Source organism: Coenobita brevimanus, chromosome 56, assembly GCF_032717465.1.
Source record: "Coenobita brevimanus isolate Jiangsu-jjx chromosome 56, ASM3271746v2, whole genome shotgun sequence".
In the NCBI taxonomy this organism is placed as follows: Eukaryota; Metazoa; Arthropoda; class Malacostraca; order Decapoda; family Coenobitidae; genus Coenobita; species Coenobita brevimanus.
This window is the reverse complement of record NC_137009.1, coordinates 7,738,818-7,752,647: the sequence shown is the minus strand read 5'-3', so window position 1 is coordinate 7,752,647 and position 13,830 is coordinate 7,738,818. Positions and strand designations below refer to the sequence as shown.

Below are 13,830 nucleotides of genomic sequence, written 5' to 3'. Positions count from 1 at the left end.
GTGGGAGGGGGGGGGTTGCCTGCAATGGGGCTCTGCTGTATCATTTTTTTACCACATTCAGACCTCCATAGTCTTCTTCATATACACATTAAACCTATTAAACTTTTGTTGTGAATGGATGTATGTGGTAATTTTTATGTGATGGTGTTCAGTTTTAAGTTTCGTTACCGCACTTCATTGTAATATTTTTGTTCATTTATAAACAACAGATTCTCTTCGCACTTTCCATTCAGTGAAGGTGTGGGTGTGTGTGGTGGTGTCTGTGTGTGGTGGGGTTCTGCTCTACCATGTCTTCTACCACATTCAAGCCACCATCTCCTCCTCCCATCTCCTGAATTCCCTCGCCTTCATGAGCATCGTGGCTTCCTTCTTCAGCCAGTCCCTCTATCAGTACCTCTGGCTCTCAGCGGGCAGGGTGAGTATGAGTCTCATTGCCTTTTCAATATCGCATGCTTTTATTTTTCAAGTGCTATTATTCAGAGTATAGGCGCACACACACACACACACACCTATTATTCAGAGTATAGGCGCGCGCGCGCACACACACACACACACACACACACACACACACACACACACACACACACACACACACACACACACACACACACACACACACATCAAAGGCATAGTATCAACTGTTGCCTCAGAAACTGTTGTCACACCCGAGTGCTAAGGCACTTATTAATGTAATCCGTTTTCTAATTTGATATTGCAGTAGACACTTCATTTTCCTAAGGCTTCTTTGATCCTAATAGTTTTGGCAGATAAGAAATATTTCGCCAATATTTGATCACATAATCTATTATATTTGTATCGATGGTAGGAGGGTTATTACTAACTGCTCAGTGCCACGTCTCGCAGATGCACATAACTCTACCATTATAATTTGTTGTTTATTTAATAAGTCATGATATCACCAGGTCGACTACGGACGGTCCTAATCTAATTTCATGTTTATACGTTGATTTGGTGGCACGTGAAAAGCGCACAAGATAAATACAGAAAAAAATGAAGGGTAATGAATATTAATAACATCAGTTTGAAAGAAGTGTAGCACTTGCCATTTTTCCCCAGGTGTTTCTCGGGTTCTGGCTCCTGTACGCCTTCTTGGTGACGACCCACTACAAGACCTCCCTCACCAGCAATTTAGCAGTGCCCTTCATTCCCCCGCCGCTAAGCACACTCGAGCAGCTCCTTGGGTCCAACCTGAAGTACGGTATGAATGAAGTTCAGGTAGGTATTCGCCAAACGGATCAAGACTCGTATACATTTGAGATACAGGATGAAAAACTTTGAAACAGTGAATTATTTTATCCTCTTTCAGTAAATAGTTATATATCATAGTCTAGCCTACACTCACTCATTCGGTTAACAGTATTTGGCACAAACTTTAGTTGTCAGATATTCAGGATTGTCAGACAGGGGTCTCAGTGCAATGTTTTTTGTGCTTGTGTGTGTGTGTGTGTGTGTGTGTGTGTGTGTGTGTGTGTGTGTGTGTGTGTGTGTGTGTGTGTGTGAGAGAGAGAGAGAGAGAGAGAGAGAGGCGGGGGGCAAGGGACAGATATTGTACAGGGAACTCAAAAAGTACCTTGACAATAAAAGAAACTAATTTGTATTTATAATTTTCTCAACGCAACACAAATCCTAACTGCCAGGAAGGACATAGCGAGTAAAATCAGCTCAACAGGGGCGTGTTCTCTAAATATGATGAAATCTTGTCAGCATATTCTACCTTCCTTCCCATTATGGCTTGGAACACCAACTCTCCACATCCCCCATCCCTGAGTATCAAAGGATGGAGAGCGACGTGCCATGCTACGACGACGAGAACCCCAAATAACTGACTAACATTATGTTCTTTTGTTTTACTTCATTATCTAGGTTTATGCTTCCTCCCATTCCACTTTCACTGGTGCAACAGAGAGACGCCGTCACGTTGTGGAACCGATATAGCCGGATGCTGAAGTTTTCCGATCAATCAGACATCCATTGCATGTCATGCCAAAGGAGGAAGGCGGACTGCAGGAAAGGGAAAGCTTCAACCTACAGTCTGAAGCTACAGTAACAACAACAGGACCTGCACTACACCATATTATTATTTATATTTGTCTCTATCATATCACTATGTGTTCAGCACCTTGAAGTGAATAGGATAAAGGCATTTAATATTATGCACGGTTATAATTTCATCTACTTTCTTACAATCAGGGAGCACAACAACAGCTATTCTCCACGTCCCCCATCGCACTGTACCAAAGGCTGTGGAGGGACATGCAATTCGACAACGAAGAAAACAGCATGCGGATGGTGGTGGAGGGCACCATCTCTTATATCAACTACCGCATCTTCCTCATGCTTCAGATGATGATACACAACAGCAACCCCAGAAGAAAGACTGATCTGTATGTGGCCAAGGAGCAGTTCTTTCCAACCGGATCCGCGTGGTATTTGCCCAAAGTAAGTGAAAGAAGAAATACGAGTAATTTTTAGTATTCTCCTCCAGCTAATGTCAGATTATATTCTTTGCTTTGCAAGACAGAAAAACTTGAGATGAAATGCACAGCGACAGCTGAGATGTGTAAAGAACAAATTATATAGTATCTTTTTTACAACATTTATTTTTATTTTACCATTTGCAGCCTCATGTTACCCAGAGGTAACTGTTTGGGTGCTTTCCAAAACTTAAATAAGGATGAAGCTCTGAGTCATAGACCAAATAATTTCGCAACTGTGAGCCAATAAGCGAGGGGTGGCATAGTAAATAACCCTTCTCCATAACATACAATGTGCAGCAACCCTGGGCTCTGAAGGGTTAAAACCCGCGCTCCAAAAGCGAGTGTGGATATTTGTTGATCGCTGTGTGTGTGTGTGTGTGTGTGTGTGTGTGTGTGTGTGTGAACAAAATAGCTCCAAATGTTTTATTCAATTTACAAAAAATGATGAAAGTGTTGAGGGTCAGACAATGGGTCAAAGATCAAGGTAATAGGGAAAAGTTTAAGTTTGATGAAGGACAGTCAGTTTTTATCCAATTTAGACCAAACATGGAGGAAGGACTGAGGGAAAGAGAAGAGTGAAAAAAAAATCAGTTTTTATATCAGTCAGTGAAAGGCTTTAAGTCAAAGGGCAAGATCAAAGTTCGACCCGTGTGTTCTTGTGTGAACAAAATAACTGAAGCAGCGTTGACCTTATTTCGACCGAACCTGGTGGATGGGTTTAGGATCAGACAAGGGGTTGTTTTATTGTTTTTGAAAACAATAGTTCAAATGTGAAGGGTTCATGAGAAGGTTAACTTAAACCAAACTTTGAGGAAGGGTTCCGGGAAAGGCAAGGAAACAGAGCTTCATTTATAAGAACAATTTGTCAAAGGGTCAAGGTCACAAAGAAAGGTCAAATGTCAGTCACAGCAAATGTCAACTCAGTCTAGAACTGCTTTGGGTCAAACTTCATTACGGGGTCAGGTAAGGATGAATTAATTTGACTTTCAGAGTGTCATGAGTTGGAGCGATTAATTATTTGTATAAACTCATGACATTAACTTTGGTGGGAAACCGCGAATTCTAGTGGAATCCCAGTATTTATCGCTCAGTTTAACCGCCATGTATTCACCCGATCGGGAGTGTTTTTCAGGACATTTTTCACTAGTTCATAAGTGATCGTCTTTGTGCGCGACATTAACCTCCGCCTGAGTGATATTGTGGGTATGTATCGCTCACACTCGTTGGCCATTAGCAAGTGCGGCCACGACACTCGCCTCTCTCCCACATTTGAATCAGTCAAGATTTGAGCACCGTGGAAGCAGGTAGTGTGTGTGGCAGCGTCCTTCCTCAGCAACGACGCCTAGTTCCCGCCGCCGGCGTTGGATTCCTACCTAGCGTGATTGGCGAGAGGCTCAGCGTGTGCAGTGTCCTTCCTCAGCAACGACGCCCAGTCATCCGCTTTGTCCACTTTTCTGACCAGTATTTCTTTTCGTTTTTTCCTAGGTTTATGAGTTAGCTTTTGAGTGAGCAAGTGAGTGCGATCTCCTTATTTGAATTCATCTTGAGACTCATGTAACGTTAATTTATTTCATTGTAATCAATAAATTTAACAGTTCTTTTTCTTTTGCTTCATGTAATGTAAACTCGTGTTTTATTTTTCCATAAGCTTATTCTAGTTGCAGCTCCTAGTTTGCATAAACGCTTTGCATTATTCACAACTGGTACTTAGGCCAGTTTTTTTTTATTAACTCAAATCCGTTGTGCCATCTAGGAGTTCATTGCACCAGCAAGAACTTATCATTAATAGCATTAGTTATTGGTCGTTAGGGGTGGAGTCACTTTCTCCAGAGGCCAACAGTACTAATAAACAGCACGAGTGAGTCATTAGTCTCTGCTGTGTACTGTTGAGAAAGTTTATAAATTCTCGTCCTTAGAGAATCAGCGAAGTAAGCCGGCATTAAGTAATCATTGCTTGATTTTCAAAGTCAATTCATTGTCCTGTTGTCAAGTATTATTGAACAATATTCTTTAATACTGAATATACATAAAAACCCCATGACATTTGGCGACCTCATTCCAGGATATTAACTCCTAGCTCTAAAGTTATTCATGGGCTCATACTCACTCGTTCATACTTAGGTATTCATTATTAAAGTCTATAGGCACTATTTTACTGGTGATTATTGATTCAGTTCTATTAATTTATGTAATAGTTTTCACAGTCAGTTGATTGTTTAATTTTCTTTCTTTACCAGTTTCATTAGATAAAACTGGTCACCACTGACCTGTGCCTATATTCTTTATTCTCGATTATCGGCATCTTTCTCTGCAAAAATTGCAGTCAGTACTGAGTCGCTAGTTTACTTAGATTGAGTTAGCATCATGTCCTACCAGCTTCTATGTACAGGAAGCCAAAGACATGGGGCTTACAGACCCAACTGAAGTAAAGGATTATGTCCTCTCTTGTCTTAGTCACGAGCAGCAACACGAGAGTGATGCTTGTGAAAGGCTTAGTCACGAGCAGCAACGCGAGAGTGATGCTCATGAAGAGTGTAGAATCCAACGTGAACACGAGCGAGAACAACGCAAACACAAGTGAGAACAGTGCGAACACAAGCAAAAACAACGCGAACTTGAGTTAGAACATGAGCAAAAACAACGCAAACTCGAGTTAGAACATGAGCGAGAACAGCGTGAGGAACAAGAGAGAGAACGAGATCACGAACGTACCGAGTGAGAAGCATGCAAAAAACATGAATTTGAAATGCTGAAGTTCAAGTGAGATTCCTTGGCTTCAGACACATCTGGTGCAGTTGGCCCAAGCTCCACTAGCACTCTCCCTGCACATGTTCTGGCGACCCCACACATCAAGCTTCCCCCATACAAGGAAGGCGAGCGAATCGAGCCATACATAGCTCGTTTTGAAGACATGGCTCAGCTTTACCAGTTGGATGATGCAGCTACGCAGCTTCAGTTTCTTAGCCTGTTTGAGGGCCCTGCCCTCGATATTCTCCACAGAATTCGTGGAGACAATCTCTGGTATGAGATGATGAAGGTCGCACTTGTCAAAGCATACAGTCTCACAGTTGACGACGCCAAGAGTCAGTTCATGAGGGCGCGTTTACAGGAAAAAGAGACTGCCGTTCAGTTTCTTGACCAGCTTACTGCTTACTTAGGTGAGTGGATGGTGAAAGATGAAACTCCTTCCACATGTGAGGGGATAATTGACCATATGCTCCGCATGCAGCTAGAAAAGTCGTGGCCTACTGAACTTATGGCTCAGCTTAAGATCTGCCAGGTAAAGGATGCCAGCCAAATGGTGGAGAAGGCTGACGCATTCTTTACTGGATACGGGTATCAAACTCGCAAGCAGCATACCTGGAACAGGAAACCTGATAAATCTGGGAAACCATCTCAGACTGAACCCCAGCAACAAGGCCGTTCTCAAAATAATGGCCAAGGTCCAAAACAGCAGAGGAAGGACCAGGGGCAACACACTCAGAAACCTGAGTGGAAGTGGTACAACAAGTACCCTAACCAGCAGCAGTATCAGCCACACAATCGACCATCGGGACAAACCTTTTCCGCACCTTATCGATGGATCAGTTTGATTGTTCCCTGAGGCACATATCCAGGTGGCATCTCCATTTTATACTGGTACGACACTCGCAGTTGTCATGCCAGAACCCTTATTTGACCTTATCATAGGCAATATTCCTGGTGCCAAGGATAGTTACACCGAAGATGATGCTACTCAGACTTCAGCTGCAGTAACACGAGCCATGAATGAGGCTCTAAACTGTGTCACCCCAGTGACCATTGCATTGCCGCAAGATCTGATGTGTAGCCAAGTTGTTGTTCAAGAACAACATTTTGACCTGACACTTGCTGCCGTGCAAAAGAAACAAAAGGGTAGAGTGATAAAGTATTCACGGGGAGGTCAAGCCAAGTTCCTTCGTAAGCAAGGACGGCTGTACCGTGAGTCACGGACACCCCAGGGTGAAGTTGGACTGCAGTTTGTCGTTCCCGCCAAGTACCGCCAAGCAGTGTTACAACTGGGTCATTGTTCAGCCTCAGGAGGTCAATGGGGAAATGGAAGACCCAGGGCTGTATCCGAGCTGACTTTTTCTGGCCAGGGATGGGACAAGAAATAGATAGTTTTGTGCATTCCTGCAGTGTGTGTCCATGTAACATCAATCAGGGACATGTCCTCCCTGTGCCGTTTGAACCCACACCCATAAACTCTGAAGCAGTTGAAAGAGAGGGCAGTGGTAATGTGGGTGCAGACCCGATGTCTCGCCTACTAACTGATGACTAACACACACAACTGTTGTACACTGGGTTCCATAAGACGGGCGTTCTCAGAGATGTGAGTAATCCAAGGACCAGCCTGGTTCCCAGTTAAAAGTGTACCAGTAATTGCTGATGCCTTGCCCATTGGTCCAACAGGACACGTTATGTCCAGGACCTGTATATACATGTATACCATAAGTTAAGGGGGAAGTTTGAGAACCCTGCAGAGACAGTCCGAGGCTGTGTATGAATTACCTTGTGGAATGTCTCGGGCTGTGGGCCTCTCTGAGGATTCCCGGAGAATGCACAATATCCACACAAGTATTCACACCCACGGTGGGTGTTAAAACGTGACCTGCCCGAGACTGAGTAAGGATTCTCAGCTTCCTGTCATTAATTGCAAGTGTAAAGTCAGGTTAACCAGTAAACTGCCCTTTCTAAGAGATTTGAGCAATTCAAGAACTGGCACGTTTCCTGGTTAATAATATTAGGTTAACTAGTAAACTGCTTGTTCTAAGAAATTTGTGAATTCAAGAACTGGCACGTTTCCTAGTAAACTACAAGGGTCCTGAGAGATTTGTAAATCCTAAGACTACGTTTCCTGGTTAATAATGACATAAGTACTGATTGCTAGGCAGAGAGAGAGAAATGACACTTTTGATGCTCCATGTTGATTGTTTTCGCAGGTGCAGCTGGAGGGTGCAGCATTGCCATGCAGAATAGCTGATCATCCTGACGCATGCTGCCGCCTCTTCTCTTCTGCCTCGTCGTCATTATTTACTATTAATTTGTATTATATCATTTTACACGTAGGTACAGTTACATCACAACTGTCACACCTACACCATGTATTACATACATCATACTACATAACAATTAGTTGTTAATGTAAATGTAGCGAACTTTTCACTCAGTTTGACCTAAGTACAGGATTTTTCACCGTCGTCATCGAGTTTTTCCCTCAAGTTTGCTTCTATTAAAGTAAATACGAGGTTTTTTCGCTCACTGGCGACTGTGACTTTCTCCTGTAGCAGGATAGCACACACACACACACCACAGTGTGAATCTTGCGTGACTGAGTTAGGATTTATACAGTATGTATATTAAAAAAATTTTCCTGAGAAAAAAATTTCATTTTTGATGGGGCATAATGTCACAAGTTGGCGCGATTAGGTATTTGAATAAACTCGTGAAATTAACTTTAGTGGGAAACCGCGAATTCTAGTGGAATCCCAGTATTTATTGCTCAGTTTAACCGCCACGTATTCACCCGATTGGGAGTGTTTTTCCGGACATTTTTCACTATTTCATAAGTGATCGTCTGGGCATGACATTAACCTCCGCCTGGAGTGATATTGAGGGTGTGTATCGCTCACACTCGTTGGCCGTTAGCAAGTGCGGCCACGACACTCGCCTCTCTCCCACGATTTGAATCAGTCAAGATTTGAGTGCCGCGGAAGCACGTAGTGTGTGTGGCAGCGTCCTTCCTCAGCAACGACGCCTATTTCCCGCCGCCGGCGTTGGATTCCTACCTAGCGTGATTGGCGAGAGGCTCAGCGTGTGCAGTGTCCTTCCTCAGCAACGACGCCCAGTCGTCCGCTTTGTCCACTTTTCTGACCAGTATATCTTTTCATTTTTTCCCAGGTTTAAGAGTTAGCTTTTGAGTGAGTGGATGAGTGCGATCTCCTTATTTGAATTCATCTTGATACTCATGAAACGCTAATTTATTTCATTGTAATCAATAAAAGTAACAGCTCTTTTTCTTTTGCTTAATGTAATGTAAACTCGTGTTTTATTTTTTCCATAAGCTTATTCTAGCTTTGTGGTAGGTGGTGGCGACCATCATCCACTCACTTGATGTAGTGCTGCCTACTTCCTTAGCTTTTATCATTCTTTTTCTGTGTCTGCCCTCCTCTCTTTCTATTTCTCCTATCTTTCCTGTCACTTCTTATTCCTTTTCTTTCCTTTACAGGTGGCTTTACATTGAGTGACAAGCCAAACGGTTTCCTGTAAGCCAAGAAACCATTTACAACGCTGGGTGGTAACCATATATCCAAACCATACATGCTCCCTACGTGTCAACAAGTGGGTTGGTGGAGGGTTGGTGCCCCTCCCTGTAAAACAACTAACTCAGTGTCAAATGGCCACCCTTTGCGGGATTGTGGTGTCTGGCAATAGTTAGATAGATAGATTATTCTAGTTGCAGCTCCTAGTTTGCATAAACGCTTTGCATTATTCACAACTGTTACTTAGGCCAGTTTTTTTTTATTAACTCAAATCCGTTGTGCCATCTACGAGTTAACTGCACCAGCAAGAACTTGTTATCATTAGTTATTGATCATCAGGGGTGGAGTCACTTTCTCCAGAGGCCAACAGTACTAATAAACAGCACGAGTGTGTCATTAGTCTCTGCTGTGTACTGTTGAGAAAGCTTATAAAATCTCGTCCTTAGAGAATCGGCGAAGTAAGCCGACATAAAGTAATCATTGCTTGATTTTCACAAGTCAGTTCATTGTCCTGTTGTCAAGTATTATTGAACAATAATCTTTAATATTGAATATACATAAAAACCCCGTGACAGAGAGCAATCAGTCGGAGATAAAGTACATAGGGCAAATTCAAATGTTTTGCCCTTAGTTTATGTGGTGGGTACAAGTGTTGTACTCTCTATGTGATCCTTCTTGTTTTTTATGCATCCTTATTGTCTAACACCTGTAACCTATTATTTTTCTTTTGTATTTTTTAATATGAGTTATAGTTAGTATCTGATAGAATGGTGTTGGCTGAGAGGCGTGGAAAAAAAAATGGTTGCTTGAAGTTAATGTTTTTTAGGTGGAGGCAGGAGGGATACCGGACCGTTTCATGGTTGAGGCTGGTTTAGACTGTGAGGTGATTTTGACAGCAACTGGAAAATATAAGGCAGAAAGAAGTGGTATGTGAGTTTTCAAAATTTTAGGTGTACATGGATAAATCCAGTTAACTCCATGATATACACATTTTTAACTCTGTAAAAGCTCACAGAAACCTTGCATTGGCTTACATCCTTCAGATTATTTTGCTGTTTGATTCAGGGTGCACCTTATCTGAAGAACTTCAACGTAGTGATGTGGCGGTGTGTGGAGGCTGGCTTAATCAACAAGTGGCTATATGACCTGAGCACCGTTTATGTGAAGGAATACCAGGACCAGAAGTCATCACAGAAGCAGGAGGACACAGCCGTTGAGAAGGACACCAGGCTTGTAAGGTTTAGATGAGAGAGAGAGAGAGAGAGAGAGAGAGAGAGAGGATTAATGACACTGTACGGTAGATTATCTTCATTTTTTTTTTGGGGGGGGGGGCTGCTTCCATGCTACATTAATCAACTGAAAAAATTTTCTGTCTAACAAAGGTTGTAGCACAACTATATTTACTCGGTAAAAAATCGTTATACTTCGCGCCAGCCAAGATGGCATTAGATACACGCCCTCTCTTAAAATCGGTACTAATTGGCATAGTAGTAACTTATCGTGCTGTTTACAGAATGGTGATCAGCGTCATGCAGTATGTTCATGTGTATTCGTAAATACTGCAACAATTTTCCCTGACTCTTTGATAATATCTGAAAGTGAATGAATGTCGTTAAGCTAGAAGCTCGGAGTATTGTGTAGCTGTGAACTGATGCCTAAAACAGCCTTGTATATTTTAATTCCATAGTGTTTCTTTCTCTTTACATGATGTCTCTTCTTGTCCAGGTTGTGTTCACCTTGAATCACCTGCAGGGAGCTTTCTTCTTGTTCTTCCTCGGCCACGGGTGCGGGCTGTTGCTATTGTTTCTGGAGCTGCTGTTGTCCCCGCACACCTCATCGCCCTGAAAATATTTAATGTATAATGCCTTCAATATAATGAACTATTTTGTTTTATTCTCTCTCTCTCTCTCTCTCTCTCTCTCTCTCTCTCTCTCTCTCTCTCTCGTCTTTAGGCGATTATATTTAGGTTTCGATATTTTCTTGAACTGGAGGGGTTTGATACAGCTGTTATCAATTCCTCCGCTACTCTTGCACTCTAATAAAATTGTCCTTTTTTTTTTTTTTTACGCCTGCGGCAATAATGTGCAAAAAAGTGGTCACTGTATAGACTTATAATAAAAAGAAAAATATTCTGAAACAAGAAAACGTTGGAGATAATTTCATTAGGTACAATTGGAACTAAAGATAAATAGATAAATGAATAAATAAATAAATAAACAAATAATACAGTACCCGAATATCCTTTATTACTCCTTGTAGTTATTTGATTTGCATCTTCATTCAGGTGACATTTTCTTAAGTTTCCTGATCATTCTTAGGTAGTTTAAGTTTCCAAAGTAAGATAATAAAAGCAGTGTCCAATTTCTAACAAATACTTCATGTTCTACATAAAATAGAAAATCTGACACACCATGAAACTTGTGACAACACTGTTGAAAGATTGTACAACAGTTTTGGCTGACTTGGATCCCCTTCAGGTATGAATAAACATGGAAAATATACGTAGTATACAACGAGGAGAGAAAATGAGAGAGAGGCGGAGGTCATATCTAAGTTGAGAACAATCCCATGGACAAGACAACGTCACACTGTGAACAGCCATCCTCTTGATCAGCCGTAGCTCGCCATTTTCACTTTGAATTACCATCAGAGGATGATTTTATTCAGTTATATAGGTAAGAACTGTTGAACTGGAAGGGTTAGAGTTTACAGCAGTATCTTCAGTACTGAGTGGTTTTCTTAAGCTCAGTCTAATTATTTGGAAGCTAAAGGAGTAAGCAATAAAAAGAAGTACTTACACAGCGTGGTCCTTTTTTTGTCCCCAGTAGGAACTCAGTTGCAAGTATCTTACGTCTTCTGGGGACGCATTCGTCTGCTGGTGTGGGCGTGAGTGTGACACCGTGATTCGAATGAGTGAAAAATGCAGGATAGCCACTGATAATTCTGACCGAACCGCTCCCGAAGCACACGAGAAATTGCCCGGTGAAGTGGAATAGGAGAACTATATCCCACTGGAGCCCAGTGTCCACAGAACTAGACAGAACTGGGAATTTTCAACCCTTAATAAAGTAGGGAACCCCGGGTAGGGACCTATGAGCTTCAAGCGACTATGAGCCGATAGGCGGAGGGCGGTAAGCTCAGCACCCTCCCGAAACAGTGCCTCGCCCAGCAACTCTGGGATCCAATGGGATATATGAACAACCCCGCCGTAACCCTATGACTACAATGAGTTTCTGGTAGCTTAAGGAAAGGTCAGTCGCTGCCTGAGTTTAATATGGACTTCCTTGTTCACGGCCACAGCGGTAATGACCATACTCTTTAACACAATGCAGTTCAATCACCATCTTGGCAGAGAGTTTTGTCTTTTTGCATCCGATTTACCATAGTTCATTGGTAGAAAGACAACACTACAGCTCTGCATCCTTCCCCTAACATTTCTTTACTATTAGTCCTATATTCTGGTGCTCAAGAAGACTTCATCCAACTCTTTCAGATCGTTGTGTCTGTTACACTAAACAAAATGGCCTGGATATTACACCGATAATAATTTAATACGTTCCTGTAATGAATGGGTTAGCGTCTGGAGTAGAATATTATGAAGTGGAACGTGAATAAGTTTGTTAACAATCACTCACACAGATACAACTTTCACCTTTCCCTGTGACCTTGACCTTTGCATTTTTTTTTTTTTTTTTTCAAAATTGAACCACTTTATTCTTTCTCAGAGTGTTCCCAAGGACTTTGAGGGCTTCGTGGCGCCTGTTTTTAAGCGAAATATATAGTCTTATTTCACTCTTTTTACTGACGCAGACTATGTCAACTTAAAACACAATACTCAAGTGTAATAATGCAAAATTTTACGCTTAAGAAGGTTACGAAATCTCCTAGTTCGCGTGAAATATGAATCCCTGGGTTAACTGAGTAACGTACAATGATGGGTGTAGCATGAGCAAGGATGTATTTACAAACTTCGTTGCAGTTGTGTATCAAATTGCCTGTTTACTTTTGTATCTTCATTAATTTAAGTGCCAAATTCATAGCAAGCAAATGAAAGTCAATAATGATGTGATAATACACTAAGAAACATTATGACATCAGATTAAAGCCTTTTGTTTGAAAATTTAATCATCCATAGGGAGAAAAACTCGATCTTATATGAATGCGAACCCAAGAGAGGAGAAAGTGGGTGAAGGGGAATGGTGGAAAGGTGTTGAGATATGAAGACGGATGAGAGGTTGCTGGGGACTAATGATCAGTGGTAGGGAAAAACAAGGTTCTGGAGAGGGAAGCCTTCTCATTGTGCTGCCAGTGCAACAGAACGGAGGACCTGTCCAACTACAAAAATGTTCCTCCACTTCCCTCACATCACGAAAAAGGAGGATGAAGACTTCAGGTTTAGTTTCCTGCGGCTGACTGGCATCTCGTTCCGATGAGTCTGGGATTGCTACTTCTACTACTACTACTACTACTATTACCACAACAACAACAACAACAACTACTACTACTACTACTACTGTTGTTGCTTTGCTGTGGTGGTGGTGGCTGCCGCTCCTGCGAGAAAAACGCAAGAGATGATTCCGGAACCAGATTCACAAACAATCTTTCGACCGATACCATGTTGTATCTGCGATTTGGTTTCCCTGGTGGACGGTGATAGAAGAGTGCAGAGCCTTCTTACGTTTCTTGTTTCTCCTGCAAAGACAAGTTTTTGACACAAGGGGAAAATGACTGTAGTTTTACATGCATGGTAATTTACTGCTCTTAGATTCATGAATCATTTTAGTTTTATTGTTATTACTGAACCAGTTGAAGGGCATGTTGTACATGTGACTCAATCGGTAGAAAGGTGGCTTGCGGTCCTATCGGACCCAGGTTCATATCCCCGCTGGGGCAGGGAACATTTTAAGAATTAGAATTTCATTATGAAAGACTTTACTGATCTACCAGAAGACCCGCCGACATGTCGTAAAAATACCCCCGCTAATACCAATACACCAGTCCTGTATGAGACAGCCCTAGCATATATTCAATATGGATGGTGGGTGTTAGCG

The 13,830-nt window shown here is 42.0% G+C and overlaps 1 protein-coding gene across 1 annotated transcript; it reads left to right on the top strand.

Moving 5' to 3' along the window:
- Window positions 1–349: 349 nt before the first annotated feature.
- LOC145401630 (glutamate receptor 4-like) lies at window positions 350–10,624 on the top strand. The gene is made up of 5 exons (XM_080273824.1): window positions 350–415; window positions 1,078–1,236; window positions 2,212–2,460; window positions 9,845–10,012; window positions 10,505–10,624. The coding sequence occupies exons 1-5, from the start codon at window positions 350–352 to the stop codon at window positions 10,622–10,624; spliced, it is 762 nt and encodes a 253-aa protein (XP_080129950.1).
- The last annotated feature ends 3,206 nt before the right edge of the window (window positions 10,625–13,830 follow it).

Bases quoted from the DNA above. Each gene is read 5' to 3' on its own strand.
- LOC145401630 (XM_080273824.1), top strand. From the start codon at position 350: ATGAGCATCGTGGCTTCCTTCTTCAGCCAGTCCCTCTATCAGTACCTC. The intron at 1,237-2,211 runs GTAGGTATTCGC...TCTTACAATCAG, and splicing joins ACGGTATGAATGAAGTTCAG to GGAGCACAACAACAGCTATT. The intron at 2,461-9,844 runs GTAAGTGAAAGA...TGTTTGATTCAG, and splicing joins CCGCGTGGTATTTGCCCAAA to GGTGCACCTTATCTGAAGAA.